Genomic DNA, 18716 nt, shown 5'->3' with positions numbered 1-18716 from the left:
AACATTCTTATATCTGATCTATATCTGCCCTGTTTCAGGTTAAAGCCATTGTCCCTTGTCATGACAGGCCTTGGTAATAACTGTTTTTATGCACCCCTTTTATATACTCAAAGGCCCCAATAAGGTCTCCTCAAAGTCTTCTCTTTATTCTAGAGCCAGAATAAAGAAACATGAGGGAGAAAGCTGAGCCAGGCGTGATACAAGACATGCTGGGGAGTGTCAGGTGAAGAAAACAACTGAGACAATGGAAAACGTGGTAGTGTGAGGAAGCTTGTGGGCTGTGGGACAGGACTGAAGGAACTGGAAACCATGGAACAAGAGGGCAGGACGGACAGCCAACTGAGGATGCCCATGAAACCTCAGTCCTTCTTGCTTCCTAGTACCCGCTGCCCCCATCTAAGTGCAGATCCTACGCTTCGAGTGAGCACAGCTATATCCCTGTGCCATGCCCAGGCCCGCTCCAGCCTCTGCTGGTTACATCCAAGTCCCTGAACAGGGCCGGGCACAGGGCAGGTCACACCGCAGGGTGGGCACAGAGGAGCAGCGGCCAGAGCCGGGGCAGATCAGGCCTCGCAGGATGGTGGCCGCCCCGGGGCAGCTGCCAGGTGCTCCCCAGCTCGGGAGCGGCCGGTGGCAGACGCCCGGGCTGGGAGGGGCTCCACCGGCCCCTAGGCCGGGCCTCGCATGCCATCGCCTCCTGCAGCCCAGCGCCCGGCTGGGAATGGGGTATCTCCGACCGCCGCCGTGAGGAGCGGAGGGCAGGGCGGCCCGGGGCCGGAAGGGTTACAGCCATAGAGGCCGACCGGCCTCCTCCCGGGAGCCGCAGGAAGTGCCGGCGGGGCGGGCTCCGCGCGGGGAACTTCCCCTCCCGCGGCCGGTGGCCCCGCCGCGCCAGCCGGGGCTGTGCCCGGCGCCCCCTCCGCCCGCCCGGGTCGGGCTGGGGCCGTGCCGCCGGGCGGAGGTGAGGCGGGCACGGCGGGTCGCTGGCCTCGGGACCGGGCAGTTGGGGCACCGGGGTCTGGGCTGCGGGGTGCACCCGGGGCGGGGGGTGGTGTTTCCGCAGCGCTGCCGGCTGTGCTGCCCCCGCGGCGGGGCTCTGGAGGGCCGGTTGAGTGCTGCCGCCAGGCCTCGCCGCTAACTGCCGGCCTCCCCGCTCCTGGCGCCCCATCCCCTGGCCCAGCGCCTCGGCCTTCAGTGCCCCGACCCAGCCCCCTCGGGCTGGCGCGGCGTCACCCCCTCCCCAGCGCCCGCGTCGGTCGAGGGTGGCGGGTGGCAGCGAGGGAGGATGGAGCTGGTCCTGACACCTTCACCTCTCGCCTGGAAGCAGCAGGGCCGGCCCGGGCTAGGCGGGAAGGCACAGGTGTGGGGTGGCCAGGCTGGGTGGAGAGAAGGGAGGTGTGCAGATTGTGACTAAACGTGTTGGTTGTGTTTGGCTTCTTCTGCCTCTGTAGGTGATGGGAGCATGAGTGAAAATGAGGCGGAGCTCCAGCGAGATGGGCCTGAGGCAGCTGAGCGCTGTGGGACCCTTTCAGACTTTTTCATAGGGGAAGCTTCTCCAGGCCGTGAGCAGGAAGTGTCCCATCTGAGGCCAGGCCCTCCCTCCCCAGACACGGGGCTGGAGAAGACTTCTCGCTGTGGCTTCCGAAAGCGTAAGGAGACTGTGGTGCACCAGCGGGCATTCATGGGAGAGAAGCCCTACATCTGTGTCGAGTGTGGGCAGAGCTTCAACCGCAGCTCCGACCTGATCCGCCACCAGAGGATCCACACTGGGGAGAAGCCATACATGTGCGCCGACTGTGGCAAGAGCTTTGGCCGCCGCTCCCACCTCATCCAGCACCAGCGCGTCCACACGGGTGAGCGGCCATACCAATGCAAGGACTGTGGGAAGAGCTTCAGCCAGAGCACCCACCTGGTGCAGCACCAGCGCAACCACACTGGCGAGAGGCCTTATGTCTGTGCCAAGTGTGGGAGAAACTTCTACCAGAACTCAGGCCTGCTCCGACATGCCAACTTCCACACAGGTGAGAAACCCTACAAGTGCTCACAGTGCGGGAAGCGCTTCAGTGACAGCTCCAACCTCATTGCTCACCAGCGGCTCCACACAGGTGAGAAGCCCTACAAGTGTGCTGACTGCAACAAGTGCTTCAGCGAGAGCTCTAAGCTGGTCATCCACCGCCGTGTCCACACAGGTGAGAAGCCATACTTGTGTCCTGACTGTGGGAAGAGTTTCAGCCAGCGCTCACACCTTGTCCAGCACCGTCGCACCCACACTGGGGAGAAACCCTACAAGTGTGCTGAGTGTGGTACCTGCTTCAGTGACAACTCTACTCTCATCCGTCATCGTCGTACCCACACCGGGGAGAAACCTTTCCAGTGCTCCCACTGTGGGAAGAGCTTCAGTCGCAACTCCTACTTAGTCTCACACCAGCGAGTACATGTGTGGTAGGCAGCTAGGTGTTGTCTGGGAGTGATCTAGGATGTAGCTCCTGGTCTCGGCCTGTCTGAAATGTGCCTAAGGAACAAGGGGTGGACAAGGATGTGACTATACCAGGGCCCCTGGATTATATAGGCAGCTGGCCAAAGTAATGCCCTTGGCCCGTGTTGCTCATCTCAGTCACCTGCTCTTCCCCTCAGCACACCTTGGGCATGTAGACATACCCTGAACCAGAGAAGGAAGGCATGCCTGGAAAGGTTTTCTGCAAGATGCTGCTTGGATGGAAGGAATGAGGGGACTGTAGGATAGGTGCATGGCCTGTTCTGGAATCTCAGAACTGGTGGGTAACTGATGTAGAAAGCTATCATACCTGAAGACTTTAAAAAACATTAATTGGAATGATACTTGCTGCTGAGATTGCAGTACACAACTCGACAGGCATATGGAGGTCGCCTGTGAGTTTGTGCTTTTAGCATCCTCATTCTACAGAATTTGGGTTCACTTGTATGGTTCAAGTGGACTGGTGTAAGCTGTGTTGCAAAATGGAACAGAATAACAGTGTACTAGGACTGACATGATTCCATACCAGTATTTCTCAAGTCCTGTTTTGACCAGTATGTGTGTGCACGAGTGTGTAGATAACATCTATATGTATGTATTCGCATACATACAAACTAGCTTTCATACTAAGTGTATCTTCACATTCTCATGTGAGCAATCGTGCGTGCACAAACCATGGCAGTAGTAAAAATGACCAGCTATACAACAGTACACCATATCGGTACTTCTCAAAACACAAAACATACTGTATACGCTTGCATTCATCAATAAGAAGCTGGGAGATACAGATTTTGTACCAGAACATCTGAATTTTCATATCAGAACGTTCAGTTTTACACTGAATACTTTGTGTGTGTGTGTGTGTGTGTGTGTGTGTGTGTGTGTGTGTGTGTGTGTGTGTGTATAAGACCCGGAATTGAGTTGTTTTATTTATATATCTATAAAAAAAATTCTGGCTCCTATGGTTGCAAGTAATGACTTCTAAATGTCACTCAGTGTATAGTAATTTTCCTCCTCATTTTACACAGGTACATACTGGTGGCAGTTGTAGGATGCACCTCCCCTCATGGTTTTGACTACAAGGAATTGCAGTGCAACACTTTACATTGTTTATATGTTTGACTTTTGCTGCTGATCGTTTTAGTGGTGGTATGGACTGGTGTGCTTACCCAGGACTGCTGGAGCTTAGTAAAAAGTTTGTGGTTTTGTGATGTACATTACTAATCCTGCAACTGGTTTCATGGCTTCGGTAGGTCTCTGGAAAAAGGATTGCAGACTGAAGCCAGTGAAAAGACTGGAGCTGTGGTGGGGAAGAGATGAAGGAAATAAAGATGCTAAGAACATCCATGGATTTGAGCAGCTGTTGGCCACAGATGCTTGTGGATGGTTTGCCTTACAGAACTTGCTGCTCCCCAGGAGACTGCAGGGATCCTTTCTGTAAGCCCCAAGCCACTTTCTTGACACTCAACTGCTGATAAAATGTTATTTTCATATAGTTTAATAAAAAGGAGCTGTAAGGGGAGCATGAAATTACTTGCTGCTCCTAGAGGAACAAGGCACCTTTATGTGCAGCTGCTCAGGGAAGTAGAAGGAGCTTTCAGAAATAGGGTGGGCTTTGTTTACACAGGAACCAAAGCCTTTGTTTTCAAATGCACATTTTTGCTTTTAGTTTTGTTTGTTTGTTGTTTTTTCTTTTTCTGTGAACAGCTTCAAACCAATGACTTACTGATTTCTGCCCATTTCTGGAAAGTGGTTTGGGAATGTGACTAATGGTCATCTAGTTGGTTCCAGAAGCATCAAGATTTTCATTCACTAGCAGACTTTCAGAAGGGATACTACAGTTCTCTGTTGGTAGGCTCATTTTTAACTAAATTCAAAGGTTATGCTGCACTCCAGCAGTAGAACTGATCAATTTATGTGTGTCTGTCCCATTCCACTTTGTTTCCTAAAGGAAATCTACAGCACTGAAACTGTTTGGCTGAGAAGCCCTGTTTGCCAGGGAAAAGAATCTTGTGAATGCAGCTTTTCTTCTGGCATTCTGAACGGAATCGCTCTAGCAGATCAATGAAATCAAACCCAGGTCTGCACATAGTTGGCCTCAACTCAAAGGGAAACCCTCACATCAAGACTGATTTGAGAAGGCGAGGCCAGCTGCCTCTGAACATGCCTTCACAGCAGTCTTCAGAGCATTTATTTTCCTTCTACATGCTTTGTGAAGTGCTGTGTATACTTAACAGTGGTCTGTAAATGAAAGGATTGAGATGCATTTATTTCTAATCTTTATGAACTTATTTAAAACTGTATGCCAAATCAAAGTGGCCTTAGGGTTCACAGCACATTGCCAGTGCAGTAGTCTTAGTGGCTTAGGACTGGATTGCTCACCAGTGTAAGCACATTTCTGGAGTTCCTTTCCACAGCCACTGTTAGTTTTTCCTGTTCAGTGTCACTTGGCTGAAATAATTCACTTCCCCTAGCCTGTGTGCTCTTTACTGTTTGTGATCATCCAGCTGGAGAAGAGAATCTGGGCACCACCCATCCTTTGCTGTTGCAGAAATTACAGGGTATGTTCCTCCTCTTCCAGGAATTTAGTCACTTTATAGGCAGCACAAACTCGAGCCAAATTCAGAAGGCAGAGGTACGGGCATGTGCAAAAAGTGAAGAACCAGAAGGTTTACTTTCACAGCAGCCAGCTCACTGGCGCTCTACCAGCCATCTCCTCCCTTAGGATTATAGTGGGAGACCACGGGGGAAAAAAAAAAGATGGAATAAAAAGTTTATTGGCTATTAAAATTTCGGCAGACCATCCCTAGCATACTCCATCCCAGACCCATGGTCACCAGTGGGTGCCCAGGTCCTCCTGCCAGCTGAGGGAGCTCTGTAAATTCCTGCTGTGCTAATGGTGCTTAGATAGTGCAGTGAAACTATAGCACTTTAGAAATACCTGAGGCAAATGGATGAATGACATCTCTGAAATAAATTTTTTCACTCTCGTGTTGTCTGTTATCCCATCTTTTTTTTCTTCCTTTCTCCCCAGAGTGACCGCTCTGGCATCAGTTTCTTGGCCCCTGGCAGGACCAGATTTGAAATACATGTGTTGTCCCTCACAGACGGATGACTATATACTTAGCACAGCTGCTGTGCAATGCAAATAAGAATCTGGAGGTGCGGGGTATTCTTAGAATGGGATTTCATGTTCATGTAGCATTTCTGCATGAATCTGAAAAGCCAGAGGATGGCACACAGTGCTCACTATTCCTTTACGAGAGAAAGTGACAAAACCTTACTGTGCTGCTGGTAGATGAACCTGGTTCTAGCATTGCTGCAGCTGGTCTGAGATTATCTTACTAGTTCTGTCACCTGGGTTGTATGGCATCCAGTTTTCCAGTCCCCTGCTGAAAAAAAGATGTTGAATAGTGATGACTGAAATACAACTTCTTTTACATTGCTCTTTACTGTGTATGACTGGGAAACCAAACCGCTTTTGATCTTGGACAAGAGGTGTGTTTTGTGTGCTTAATAAAATTTTAGGAGTATTTTATGTGTAATCTCTAAAGCACTTTTGAGATCTATCAAACAAAGTGCTCCTGCTTGCACAGCAAACTTCTTTCTGTCCACGTTTCCCCTTTCCCACAACAACAGTGATCTGAATAGCCAGAGACACAACAGCACCAGTACCCATCTCTGAAAAAAGGGAAATACAGGATATTTCAGGAGGTGGAGCAAACAGAGGCCCAAAGAGGCATTGCTGGAATAGTCTGCTTTGCTGCTTATGCCTTCATATCCTAAACTCTGAAAGACTTTTATCCTTTCCATGCCAAACCTGATATATCTCATAAGTAGGCTGATACACCTCTCAACTGTCCCCTCCCTTTTCTCATTTAAGTCCTTGCTAGCTTGCTTAGTAGAAAATGCATGAATCCACCTGATAACACTGCTTTTGCAGCCCTAATGGACTTTGATATATGTCTGGTTTTCTTCTCAGAGGCCTGGCCTGTCTGGAATGCTCATTCACATGACAGGGACGCTCTCACATGTGAGAGCCTAAGAACTAGAGAGCATCAGAGCCTGACTTTGTAAGGGAAGCTATGAAGAGACTTGCTATGGAGGTATCTGTATGTGAAGGGAGCTAACTACCTGTGAGACATGCTGGGTTGGGTGGGACAGCACACAGTAACCCTTCAAGGGTAAATGAAAGCACCCATTGATTAAAGCAGGCCATACCAGGTCCAAACATCTTCATGGATGCAGAGAGTGCAAAGATATGCAAACTCCTTTGTTTCCTTCCCTTTGGCAATTTCTGTACAAAGCACAGCCCGACTGGATGTAAGTCAGCATTGCTTGCAACAGACTTGTTGAACAGCCGTAACGGACATGCAGCTCAAAATTACTCTACCACATCACAGCACACCTTGGGTGCACAGCCTCTAAGAATTGACTGAAGTAACCTTGCTCTAAAAAAGCAAAGCTACTCACAGAACTTGCAGCAAGTCTCAGGAGGCCAGACCAAGTAAGCTGCCTGGGAATGCAGCTGGTCTGATACCTGACAAAGCTTCCCTGGAGAGGTTTCTCTGGTAATAGTGCAAGCACAACACAAAGTAAAGGTGTTACAAGGCATTTTGCCATCACAAAGGTAAGTGGTTGAACCAGGCCACTGTGTGAGGGAAAGGATAGGCAGACGAGATTGAAATAGGATGGACAGCTAGGAAGAAAGACTAAGGAATTGGATTTCCTGAAGCTGCTGGGAAGACAAGGTGATTTGAAAATGGTAAAAGCTGCATAGGAGAAGGGTAACCATTCTCCAGGCCCCCTCCCCAAATAATTGATCCCTCATATCTGGACTTGGGGCTTTTTGCTTTCCAGAACTCTTGCAACTGTGCTGCTGATTACTGGTCATAGGTTGCTTTTGGCCATTGCCTGCCATGTCTCTACCTCAAGCTGACCTTCACCACAATACTGCTGAACCCTACTTAGCTATAGTTCAGATGTCATCTTTAGGCACAGAACCACAGAAGAGGCTTCTCTGTGTCCCTATTCTGTCAGTGTTTCCCCTCACAAAACAGCAGTCTCTCCTTGCTTACCCCACACCAGCCCAAAGCATGTATAACATGCATCTGCCTTTACAGAAGGCAGAGCTTTTGGCAGGCCTGTGTAATTTGATTTGCCTTTTCCCAGCCTTAGCAGAAGATCTTAGGATAGGGACTGAGAAGTTGCTTCCCACAACTCTGCACCTCACTGCTCTGCTTAAGATGCCTCTGCTGGTCAACTCCTTCCTTTTCCTGCCTGATTTCTTTAACAGCTGACCTTTGAATTCTCTCTGTGCCTTCAGGCCCACAGAAATACCAAGCAAAACACAAAAAGTAGAGTTTGCATATAGTATGCATTAGAGAGATTGCAATTATCTTCCCAATTCATTCGACATATGATCAAACCTTTATGTGAACCTGGGGTCAAGCAGGAGCCCCAAGCTCTTCTATTTAAAAAAATAATAAAATAAAAAATATTTTAATAGTTATGACAAGAAGGAAGCAGCAACGGGAATGCAGGGGGCAAAGGGGTCAAATGTAACATTTTTTCATTGTGTGTACAGAGAAAAGAATTAAAATCACTGAACATGAGTCCTCATGTTCTTAGAAAGGTGAAAGAAGGTGGCAAAATACAATGGTAACTGTTCTGGGCCCTTGAAATCTAAGGAGGAACCTGGCATGGTTGACAGTGATGTTATGTCTCAGGCCTATTCCAAGCTCAGAGGTTGGTGTGAAAGCATTCAGTTTGCCTTAGGGCAGCCACATCCTGCCCTAAGCCTGAGGCACTTGCTTTCATATGGCTAATGTAGCTGCTAATGTTAATGTAATTGTGGGTTTCAACTGCATCTTCCACCTCAGTGTGTACAGCACCACTAATGTATGTGAACGAAGGGTGAATTCCTTTCTCAAGAAAAGTAACTTGAGAAGATCCTGAAATTCCTCAGGTTCGGAGGCTCTTGATGCTTCACCTTCTTTGCCATAGTGCTCAAGCCAGCCAGCAACCAGCGAGGGGCATTCCTGGAGACGGAAGCAGTGAAGTGCCAAGTCAGAAGTAGAAGGGACAGGAAAAGGAAATGACTGGTATTCAGAAACACTCAACCCAGGAGTCATGATCCAAAAAGAGTAGCCAGAAAAAAACCCACCATGTATTGGCTTGTAATATGAGAGAATAAATAATTACAGATACTCCCCTCCAAGCCTATGAATAGGTGAAAATCATGTCACTGCTGCTGGGCTCATGTAGGTTAGTGCTGGTGCATCACAGCAGTGGTATTATTTTGCTAGAGTTGAGAAGAGGTGTTCTTCTGGAACACATGTACAGATTGGTACTTCACTTTGTACCATGATGCTGTTAAATTCATGTCTGTGAAGAATACTCTTCTGTTCTCTTCCTTGGTGCTAGCACAGCCCCATAGCTGCAGTACCCTTACAGCACTTAAAAAACCATGGTAACTTCCTTCTTAACCCACAGAATAAACAATATACATCAGCTGAATAGCATACACTGCCATTAGCTCATCATATGAAGAACTGCTGAAGTGAGGCTTGTGTGAAGAGGTTTTCTGATGGCAGCTGTGCACAGTGAGGTTTGCTCTCTTGTCCCTTACGAGCACGAGTAAAGGATTCATTCCTGCCTCGCCGTTCATAAGGGTCCTTCAGCTGGCTGAAAAGTTTGTATTTCTTGTAGCAAATAGGTGTCTCCGAGGCTGGGCTTTCATGTCTTCCTGCAGTTGCAAGCAGCTCTTGCTGACTTGTGACAGCAGATTACATCGGCTGGCTGAAGCACTTGCCATCCCCAGGCACCCTGGGCTATTTTTAACTCGGATTGCTTCCCTGATCCAGCACTCAGCACAGCTCCACAAACAGCAGGGTTGGCACAAGGGAGGGAAAACTGCAGTCTGGGGCGCGTGGTAACAAACATGTAAAGAACTCAGCAGTTCCTCAAATTGGTATTGCCACCATGCAGTCCACTTCATGAAACGACAGCTCCAGGGGAGCAGCAAGGAGTTAAGAGAAAGCGGGACAAATGCATTAAACAGAAATCCACCTTTTTTTTTTTGCACACAAGGAGTACTTCCAGAGGAGGACCAGGGAATTAATCTTTTCAAATGTACATTATGCAGCTGGAATCAGTGCTCATCTCTTGCTAAGTATCTTTGGGGAGTGAAGCTGCCGGGTTTGTACTACACAGCTCATCCCACTGAAGCTATGGCTCCCCCTGCTTTTCTTTCCAAGTCAGCATGACTGTCCCCTCCTCACCTCTTCTGTGAGTCCTCTTGGTCATTTACTCATAGAATCGTAGAATGGTTGGATTAGAAGGGACCTTAAAGATCATCCCGTTCCAAGCCCCTGCCATGGGCAGGGATACCTTCCACAGATAAGGTCACTCCAAGCCTCATCCAACCTGGTCTTGAACACTGCCAGGAACAGGGCAGCCACAGCTTCTCTGGGCAACCTGTGCCAGTGTCTCACCACCCTCATAGTGAAGAATTTCTTCCGAATGTCTTATCTACATCTCCCCTCTTTCACTTTAAAGCCATTCCCCCTTCTGCTGTTGCTACATGCCCTTCTAAAAAGTACTAGTACTCCCTTGCTGTTCTGTGACAGTGCAGCTGTGTGTGCAACTGCATCATGAGGCGGACTGGAAAGCTTCAGTGGATAAAGAGTAATAGTTCTCCACTCTATCCTTGGTTATTTTTAGCCAGATCAGTTTGTGATCCAATCCACTGTACAGACACACAAACAGCTGTGTCAGTATGACAGGCAAAAAATGTTTGAGGAAAAGGGAGGAGAGGCTTAGATTAGTTGCGTTTAATCATCACTGGTACCGAATGGGAAACTGCAATCATGAATGATTGCTTTAAATGCCCAGCAGCAATCATTTCAGCTTCTCTACAGCCACCTGCCTTACTCCTTATGCAACAAATAAGGCCTAGGGAACTTCACAAGTCTGTGCCACAGAAATAAGATGGCATTGTGCCTGGTTTAGCTGCACCTTTCTCAGTGAATCCAGGCAAGCTGAATGCAGGGAGTCTAAACAAGTCTGCTGGTCTGCAAGGCAGAGAGGAGTTCTCATACCTTGCTTACCTGCTTGTTTTGCCAGCCTGTGTGCTGAAATGTCAAGTCCTGCAGAGATCAAAGTTTGCCATCTGAGTAGTTTGTTTGGACACCAGCCATGAGCAGTTATCAGGACGTGTGCAAAATGTGTTTAGAAAATGCTCTAGAGATGATCTACTGGTATTTTAAAGCAACATGTGGCTTGCTTTGAAATGCTAAGTATTGCAGCACAAAACTGTAAGTGGCACCTTCTCTGCTCTGCAAAACATTGGTATTTTCAGGTTCATACCCTGGGGCTCAAGGTAACCCTGGCTGCTTCAAGCTCTCTTCCTGCTCCCTTCCTCCATCTAGTACACACTTTAGACACTTGCAGGTTGGATAAACAAAGAAAAGCCCTTCAAGCCAAATGGCAGCTTGGCTTTCTCTCATGTGCTGTTGCCCTAACCTGAAAGTTTATTTTTCTTGGTGCAAGTGGTTTGATGTAACATAAGATTCTGGGTTTTGTTGCCTCCTTTGAGCTTTTTGCCGCTGGGATGCTCTCTCCTACTTCGTCTTTCCCCGGTGGCATGCTCTGACAGACAGCATAAGGGATGGGGAGACAGGGCCGATGTCCTCCTGTGTTTATGGGGATTGTTGCCCTGGCGTTATCTTGTCTGCTTTGGGAAAAGCATCCTCTCTTTGTATTTGGAGTAGCAGGTTAAAAACAGAAACCTGGCACATCCTCCAGCACCTAGAAGTGGGGAGTTAATTAGGTCCTCTGCCTGGAGTACAGTATTGCGGCACGCTCACCTTGGTTGGAGGAGTGACTCGGTGAAAACATGTCAGAGGGAGCGTATGTGATGGACCATGTGTTTTGATTCGTGGCTTTCATAGAAAGTTCATGAAAGTGACAAAAGCCTCTGTGGTCTTGGAGGCAGAGACTGAAAGAAAAAGGGAGGGAAGTTGTTCCACTGCAAAATGCTGAGGGAAAAATAAAAGAGCTGCCAGAACCTAAGCATGGGTCCAGAGTTGGACTCAGTGGACCAAAATGCTAATTTTATACTATGTAGTGATACTATACCAAAATGCATACACACACACAAAGCTTAAATTCCAGTTAGCCAGCCCCTGCTGGCACATTATATAGTGGTCAACTAACATGCCTGAGACATATGGTATTTACTGACCACTATAAAAAGATAGTAATTCTGAAGCATAATTTAAAGATGAAAAGTATAATTAACAATCTAGAGATTTATTCAGAAACAACAAAAAAAAAAGACATCTTAGTCAATTAAAATAACTTGCTGGGGTATATGACATGCTTCTCCAATAGAGTGCATGAGCAATTGCTGATGTGGGAAAAGAATGATGGAAATACTGTTAGATGAAGACTTTGTTCCACAAAAAGGCACAAGTACAGAAATGATTTATAGAATCACAGAATAGCTAAGGTTGGAAAGACTCTTGAAAGGTCACCTAGTCCAACACCCCTGCAATGAGCAGGGACATTTTCAACCAGACCAGGTTGCTCAGAGCCTCATCCAACCTAACCTTCAAGGCTTTCAGGGACGGGGCATCCACCACCTCTCTGGGCAACGTGAGAACTGGGAAACCGGTGTTTCACCACCACTTCATGCAACAGGAGTGACTTCTGCCTAGATTCCACTCAGTATGTCAAGTTGTCAGCCAAAGAAGAAATGCCACAGCAATGGTGGCTCAGCAAAACACCTGACCTCCTACAGCATTTGCTTTTGAAACTGCAGAAAAAAAAGCATATGCAAAACCCCATGATTTCATCTCCTGTTAAGAAAAAGATTTCCCAAGAAGATAATGAAAAAATTATGAGGAATACTGGCATGCTATCTTTTTAGAAATGCAGCCTCTCTCTTGGGAGAGAGGTCTTGCAGCAAGCACAGGAGTAGCAGGAATGCCACTGTTTGCCTGGCTGCTGGAGTCTTGGTTGGGCAGAGCCAGAAGGGAAATATCATGCTAAGAGCTCAGTCACAGATAGGTGGGAAAAGCCGGAGCACAGACAAAGCAGAAAACTGGCATGGCAGTTATTTGGGGGCTGGACTGATTGCAGGCATTAGTGCAGAAGGCATCCAAGGTGATCCCCTGTTCTTTAGGTGATTTATTATGGATTTAGCAGGCACAAAATGGGATTAAAAGGGAAAACATGAGGCATCTTTTTATTTAATATGTTGGTGTTTCTGAAGGTGAACTCTATGGTGCAATAGCTACAGCAGCAAGCTTTCTATCCTTACCTAACCCCAACTAATCCTTCCTTCCTCCCTCCGAGCAACAGCACATCAGCATCCATTCTTTCTCTACATGGTTCAACAGGGAACTATTTACAACAGGGCAGTTACACTGACCACTGAGTGACTGTAACTAAGATAGCATTCAGCTGTGGAACACGGGAGGGGAATGTGGAGAGGGTTGAAACTGAAAAGGGAAGCTCTTAAACTGCAGAAGAATTTGTAACATGGAGCCACAGCCCCTGTCACAGATACTGAATGGAAAGGGGGTGAAAAATGGTCCTCAGGAAACCAGGTTGACAGACAAAGGTAAACCAGCTCAGAATTACTTTTAGGCCAGAGGAATAAATTGGCTGTGTCCATTTTATGGAGTGCCAGCAGCACATTTAGTGCTGCTAAAACCATACAGGAGGATCTATTGGTCCTTTTACCTGCAGGATAAAGCAGGCTGGCCTAATCCTGAATGTTTTCCCAGGTAATGCGCTGAGTCTACTAAAATCCCATTTTGTTTTAACTCTTGATTTATCCTATCAATTGAAAATAAAAGTTGAAAAGTTTTACAATTAAGTCAATTCAAACAATCGTGAGTAGGAGTCACACCTAATTCGTACCTCACTAGCCTAAGGCTCTATCTGTTCTTCCAGCAACAAAAAAGCATTAAACCCCAAATGGCTGGTGCCAGAAATATGTGGCAGCTATTTCCTTACTGAGCAGTGTGTGCTTAGCATTCTGCTCACCATCTTTTCCAATGGCCCATTATCTTCCAGTAGAGACCCTCCCATCAGCTGCAGCACCTATTTTCTTAGTCTAAGAGAAACTGCAGACACCCATGACTTTTCTTAGAAATTGCCAAGGAAAAATGAGTTATTTTCCCACATTCATGCGAAGTCGTTTAGAAATTACTTGTGGATGAAGAGTTTTCCCTTCCTTGGGTAAGGTTCTTTGACTCACACAGGTATTTTGTGGCTTCTAATGACTACATGGGGTCATTCTCTAGCTTTATGTGAGCGCTCTAGAGTTATTACAAGAGACCTAATTAAGCCCTCATATAACAAAATTAAAGTCTAATGGGCTAGCTAGAGTTGATACGGACTTTTGCCAGGACTCTTCCAGACCCAGCGTCAGCCATCAGTACCACACAGCTTTCCGATGAAGCACCTCGAAGACCTTGCTGCAACACCCCTCCTGTGGTCTTTTCCAGTATTGCACAGGTCAAACGCTGGGACGTCACCTGGCACCTAGCAGAGAAATAACATTCTGCAGGTTTAGATTAACAATCCAGTCTCGTCAGCAATGGGAAAAACAGAAGTGGAATGGGGAAAATTTGATATTTTAAAACCAAGGGGAAAAAACACCCACCCACCCCCCCCCCAAAAAAAAACCAACCAACCACAAAAAAACCAAGAGAAAACAACAAACAATACCCAACCCATCATAGAATCATTTAGGCTGGAAAGATCTTTAAGATCATACAATCAAACTGTAAACCATCTTAGGCTGCATGGTGCATTTTGGTCTGTTTCCCATTCTTTATTATGATCCATTTCATTCATAAATTTCACATTTTCCTTTGCAAACAAACAGCAGGTAGATTTTTTTCTGAAAGCAAGAAACCCTTAAGAACATTGTAATTATAAAGTTGATAGAAGGAGTGAAAGCTCAGCTTTGTATGTTATATATTATTACCATTGTGGGTAACACCTGATCTAAGATTTTTATCAAACCTAGAGGTCAGATTTAAAATACTTATGACCCTATTTCATGCTGCAAAGGTCTCATCCCACCATAATACACCTATTTCATGACATGAATGCATTAGGCACAATCAACTGAGAAAAGTACAAAAAGAAAGCATTGTGAATTATCCATAGCATTAAAACACAACATTAAAAATAGAAGTGTTCCTGCCCCTGCCCTGCAGTATAAACCAAAATGTTGCACATAATATTACTGTAAACTCAGCCACCACAAAACTCAGTTCAGAATACTCCTTCCTCTTACAGAGATAAAACAATTGAGAATGGACCATTGCATTGCTTTCTAATTACACATTTGTACATTTGTATTTATAATCAATCAAATACTTATATTTTCATTGAGAAATTTTATGAAGCAAGCATTTTATTTATGAAATTTTAAAAGTCTTTCAATTTTTCAAATTATTACACATACAAGTTTTCTACATAAGCAAGAAGAAATACAAGAAAAGTTGTAACCACAAAGACATGTTTTGCCTAGAAGAGCTGCTTAGCCCTGGATGAAACACGTCATCACAGCAACCTAAAACTCCTGCACAGTCATCTGAAGTTTCACAACTCTACCTCAGATTAAATACCAACGACCTTATTCATTCTTGCAATTAATTTCATAGTAAATAATTCTAAAAAGCACATTTTATACCATGTCTCAGTATGTAAAACATCTTCTGCTCATCCTGGCCAGAGCTTGCTATGCCCCACACCTACCTCCAGCAAAAGCTAAGCATCAGCACAGCTGATAAATGGCCCCACAGCTTCTTAACCAGGCTTCCAGCACTCGCTCTTCCCAAAGATTAGCGTTTGAACTCGTGAAGGGTCCAGGGTGATTTGCCATCTGTAACTGCAACAAGGAAAGCACCCCCAATTGTATTATGTTTTAAAATAGCATCCTATACCACCCAAAATAGAAGCCACTTTGACTTTTAGGGGGTGTGCATTAAAACAAGTACTAAGGACTCTATGAAAGGTCACAAGGAAAAGCGAAGATCTATTAATAGGCTTGCATGTGCTATACAGCAGTTGACCAATACACTGGAAATGTTCAGGGGGTCTGGAACTGAAAACTACCCATTACAACCACTTTTATAGCACTGAGATCAAAATCAAGGAAGACGACAGACCACGCTGTTACAGACTCTTAATTCCTTGGAGTCCCAAGCGGTCAGCATTACATAAAATATTTATTAAAAATGAATGCCATTCCATGAATAACTTGCATGTATTATGTAAAATATTTATTAAAGATGAATGCCATTCCATGAATAGCTTGAATGCTGCTTAGTTTGAGTAACAACAATGCATTTATCTATCGTAAATGAAGTTCTGTCAACTACCCAAGACTGCCAACCAGTCTTTTATACTTCAGTCTATAACCCTTTTCATAAGTAAAGTTTATAAACAAGTTTATAAACACATTTTATACAAACACATTTTAGGTGACATACTTTAAAACACAGCTTTCATACAAACACACATAAGAAAGAACAATTAATGCAGCTCATTGGTAGCTCCTGACAACAGCTCAATGGGAGGCAAAGCAAATACAATAGAGAGAATAAAATGTCTGTGATGTAGCACCTCTAATCCTGGCCTGTGGCTGCGAGACAACCATGTTTACATAGGAACATGAATTAGAGCTCAGGTGTATGTTCCACCTGAGTTAAACCACTTCCCACGTTACTACTTGATTGACCCTATGCTGACTGAATAAACCAGAAACAAGAAAAAGCAAGAAGATAAGAGAAAGCAACACCAGACTCTTGACCCCTTCAGAGGGGCTGGAGCAATAGCACAGCATCCCTCCATAGTGATTTCAAAATACAGCAGCTGCTGATGTGCTGTTGCACATGCTGCCCTGGTGCAGAAGGGATCTAGAGGGAAAATTCAGACAATTGAAAAGAGTCACTGTTAACCTCTGCAGACAGACATCTTTACATCTGGGGACCGTTTCTGAAGCTAGGTCCCATCTCCAAGTGTTTCTTAGCTACACTGGAAGGTTGGAAATGCAACTTTAAAACCTGAATACCTAGCTGGATCATTGGAGTTAATGAAAAAATCATTTATTCCATCGCTTTCCACTTTCCACACACAGACCCTTCTCTGTCAAGCTCCTCTGCCACCTTATGCAGAGAGATTTGGAGTCTACAACAATATATACACACAGAGACACATAAGATCTGTCATAGTATATCTCTACATTGTATAGTGTCCAATATAATAATATGATATTGGGTAGTCTATAAAAAAAAAAAATCTGCCCTTTTGCATATACACAGCGATTCCTACAGTTAATTAAACTGCAGGTATGCATACACAAATTCCCTTCCCCTCTAACTGAACAAACAGGCTTTTTACAGAAACCACATCATCTGTGTTTCCTGACTGTGTTTTTTCAGATTCTGACTTGCTCATCCTTTTCCCCTCTGGGCTTCTATCTTCTTTGGTCTTAATACTTCATCATTTCTATTTCACGCACCCTTTACAGAGACAAGCCACAAAACCACAGGAGTGAAACTGCTGATTTTTTGAAACCCCAGCTCTCAGAGAAAGATGTCTTATCAGCACATCCTCATCTTGAGTAAAAAATCTTGAGTAAAAATTAACTCTCTACTAAAACTGAAGAGAATTAAAAAATATTACTTAAAAGGAAGACATTGTGCATATAACAAACTGAGAATAAGTCACTGAACAAAACAAGAAAAGCTCCTTATTCAAATATTCAAGAAGCATTTCTAGGGCATGATTCACCTACTCGTAAGGTGAACATCTAAAATAGGCCAGATGAATCACTGCCTAACAGTGTCCATTTCTCTCCAATGACTGTAAAGGGAGCCCGAACTGTAGAATCATGGAGTCATAGAATCATCTAGGTTGGGAAAGACCTTCAAGATCATCAAGACCAACTATTACCCCAGGACTGCCAAGTCCACCACTAAACCATGTCACTAAGGGCCTTGTGACATGGTTTTTGAACACCTCTAGGTGAAGACACCCATACTGCAGCTACTAAGACGTGAGCAAACAAACACCAGCCCCAGTCTTCCCCCGATTGCCTGCCTCAAATGCACCCCCCAGTTTCTGCAGGAACTACCCCAAGGAAGCAGGCCCTTGATGGAAGGAGCCTGATGTCTTTGGTTGCTTACCTGCCCTTTTCCAGCTTTCTCAAGAGAAGCATTTAACGAGAGCTGCTGCAGCAAGCAGGCAAAGCTCTTCTATCCCACCCCTCCCCTCAAGAGATTTTGGATGAAATGAGAAAAAAGAATGAAAAAGTGTTTTCCTACCCCCTCTTCCCTGTGAACACAGGGTCAGTCTGCTCATCCTAAACTTGCTTTCCACTTAGATATATTCAGAGTGAGACAGAAGTCTCAAAATCAGAAGGCAGTTCAAACGCTCTATCCAATCTTTATTAAAATACGTATTTTCAGACTTGGGGATCAATTTAATGATATACTTTTGACAGGCTCATGGAAGTTTTTTTCTGTAGTTTCTTGAGGAAGTAAGGCTTTTTTAACACACTGTCAGTCCCCCATCAGTCACTTAGGGATGAACTGGCTCGTTTCAAATTTAACATGCACATAGAAGAATCAAAAATGAGCATGTTCCTATAGCCAGAGATCAGCAGATGGGTACAGCAGAGAGCTCTCACCGGTACCCCCATGTGAGGATCAGCAGGGAGAGACTGGCCCTTATCCATGTTGTTTGGCAGTTTATGTCATACCTTGTCCAGGCAGCAGATCAAAATATTTGGTTTAGGGACACTGAATCTGTTGGGAATGTGGGAAGGACATAAGGATTACTGGGAGGGACAGAGCTGCTGGGAAGACGAGTGCTAATAAACAACAGCAGAATGTGCCACTTCTCTAATAAAGTATTAATGGGAACATTGGTAATAAAAAGCTAACTATATGCTGCTTGAGGTCTTCAGACAGTAAAGATTTAGTTCTGTAATGCTGCACATGACCAGGATTTCCACTAGTGTCTACTGAAGTAGCTGATACAAGGTTTGTCAAAGAGCTAAATGTAGGGCTATGCCAACTCCAAATGAACCTGGAAGCTGGTGCTCTTAAGATAGAGAGGACTGGGTTTTGTAGCCTGCTCCCTCTAGGAGTTCCTCAAATGCTTACATACCACAGAACATGGGGAA

At 45.4% G+C, this 18716-nt stretch overlaps 2 protein-coding genes across 9 annotated transcripts in view; one reads left to right on the top strand and one right to left on the bottom strand.

The window, feature by feature from the left end:
• The first annotated feature begins 545 nt into the window (after positions 1-545).
• LOC134162085 (zinc finger protein 239-like) overlaps positions 546-18716 on the top strand; it is a 20595-nt gene continuing 2424 nt past the window's right edge. Inside the window, exons 1-3 of one of the 4 annotated variants that reach the window (XM_062615553.1) lie at positions 546-744; positions 1452-3365; positions 3403-6032. In XM_062615553.1, coding sequence (XP_062471537.1) covers positions 1463-2446 — 984 coding nt within the window. In that variant the 5' untranslated portion in view covers positions 546-744; positions 1452-1462 and the 3' untranslated portion in view covers positions 2447-3365; positions 3403-6032. Of the gene's footprint in view, positions 745-767; positions 962-1451; positions 3366-3402; positions 6033-13629; positions 13919-18716 lie in introns of those variants that run through there. The other 3 variants (XM_062615555.1, XM_062615552.1, XM_062615554.1) reach the window with 3 other exon arrangements.
• The window catches only part of LOC134162087 (uncharacterized), a 17144-nt gene continuing 14213 nt past the window's right edge, over positions 15786-18716 (bottom strand). For all 5 annotated transcript variants that reach the window (XR_009964192.1, XR_009964191.1, XR_009964189.1 and 2 more), the window contains one exon: positions 15786-16443. The gene's annotated coding sequence lies outside the window, so the exon portion shown is untranslated. The remainder of the gene's footprint in view (positions 16444-18716) is intronic.

This window comes from Pezoporus occidentalis, unplaced genomic scaffold, assembly GCF_034315485.1.
Source record: "Pezoporus occidentalis ecotype Australia unplaced genomic scaffold, CSIRO_AGI_Poc_V1 ctg182, whole genome shotgun sequence".
Classification (NCBI taxonomy): Eukaryota; Metazoa; Chordata; class Aves; order Psittaciformes; family Psittacidae; genus Pezoporus; species Pezoporus occidentalis.
This window is presented reverse-complemented; position numbering and strand designations above follow the sequence as displayed.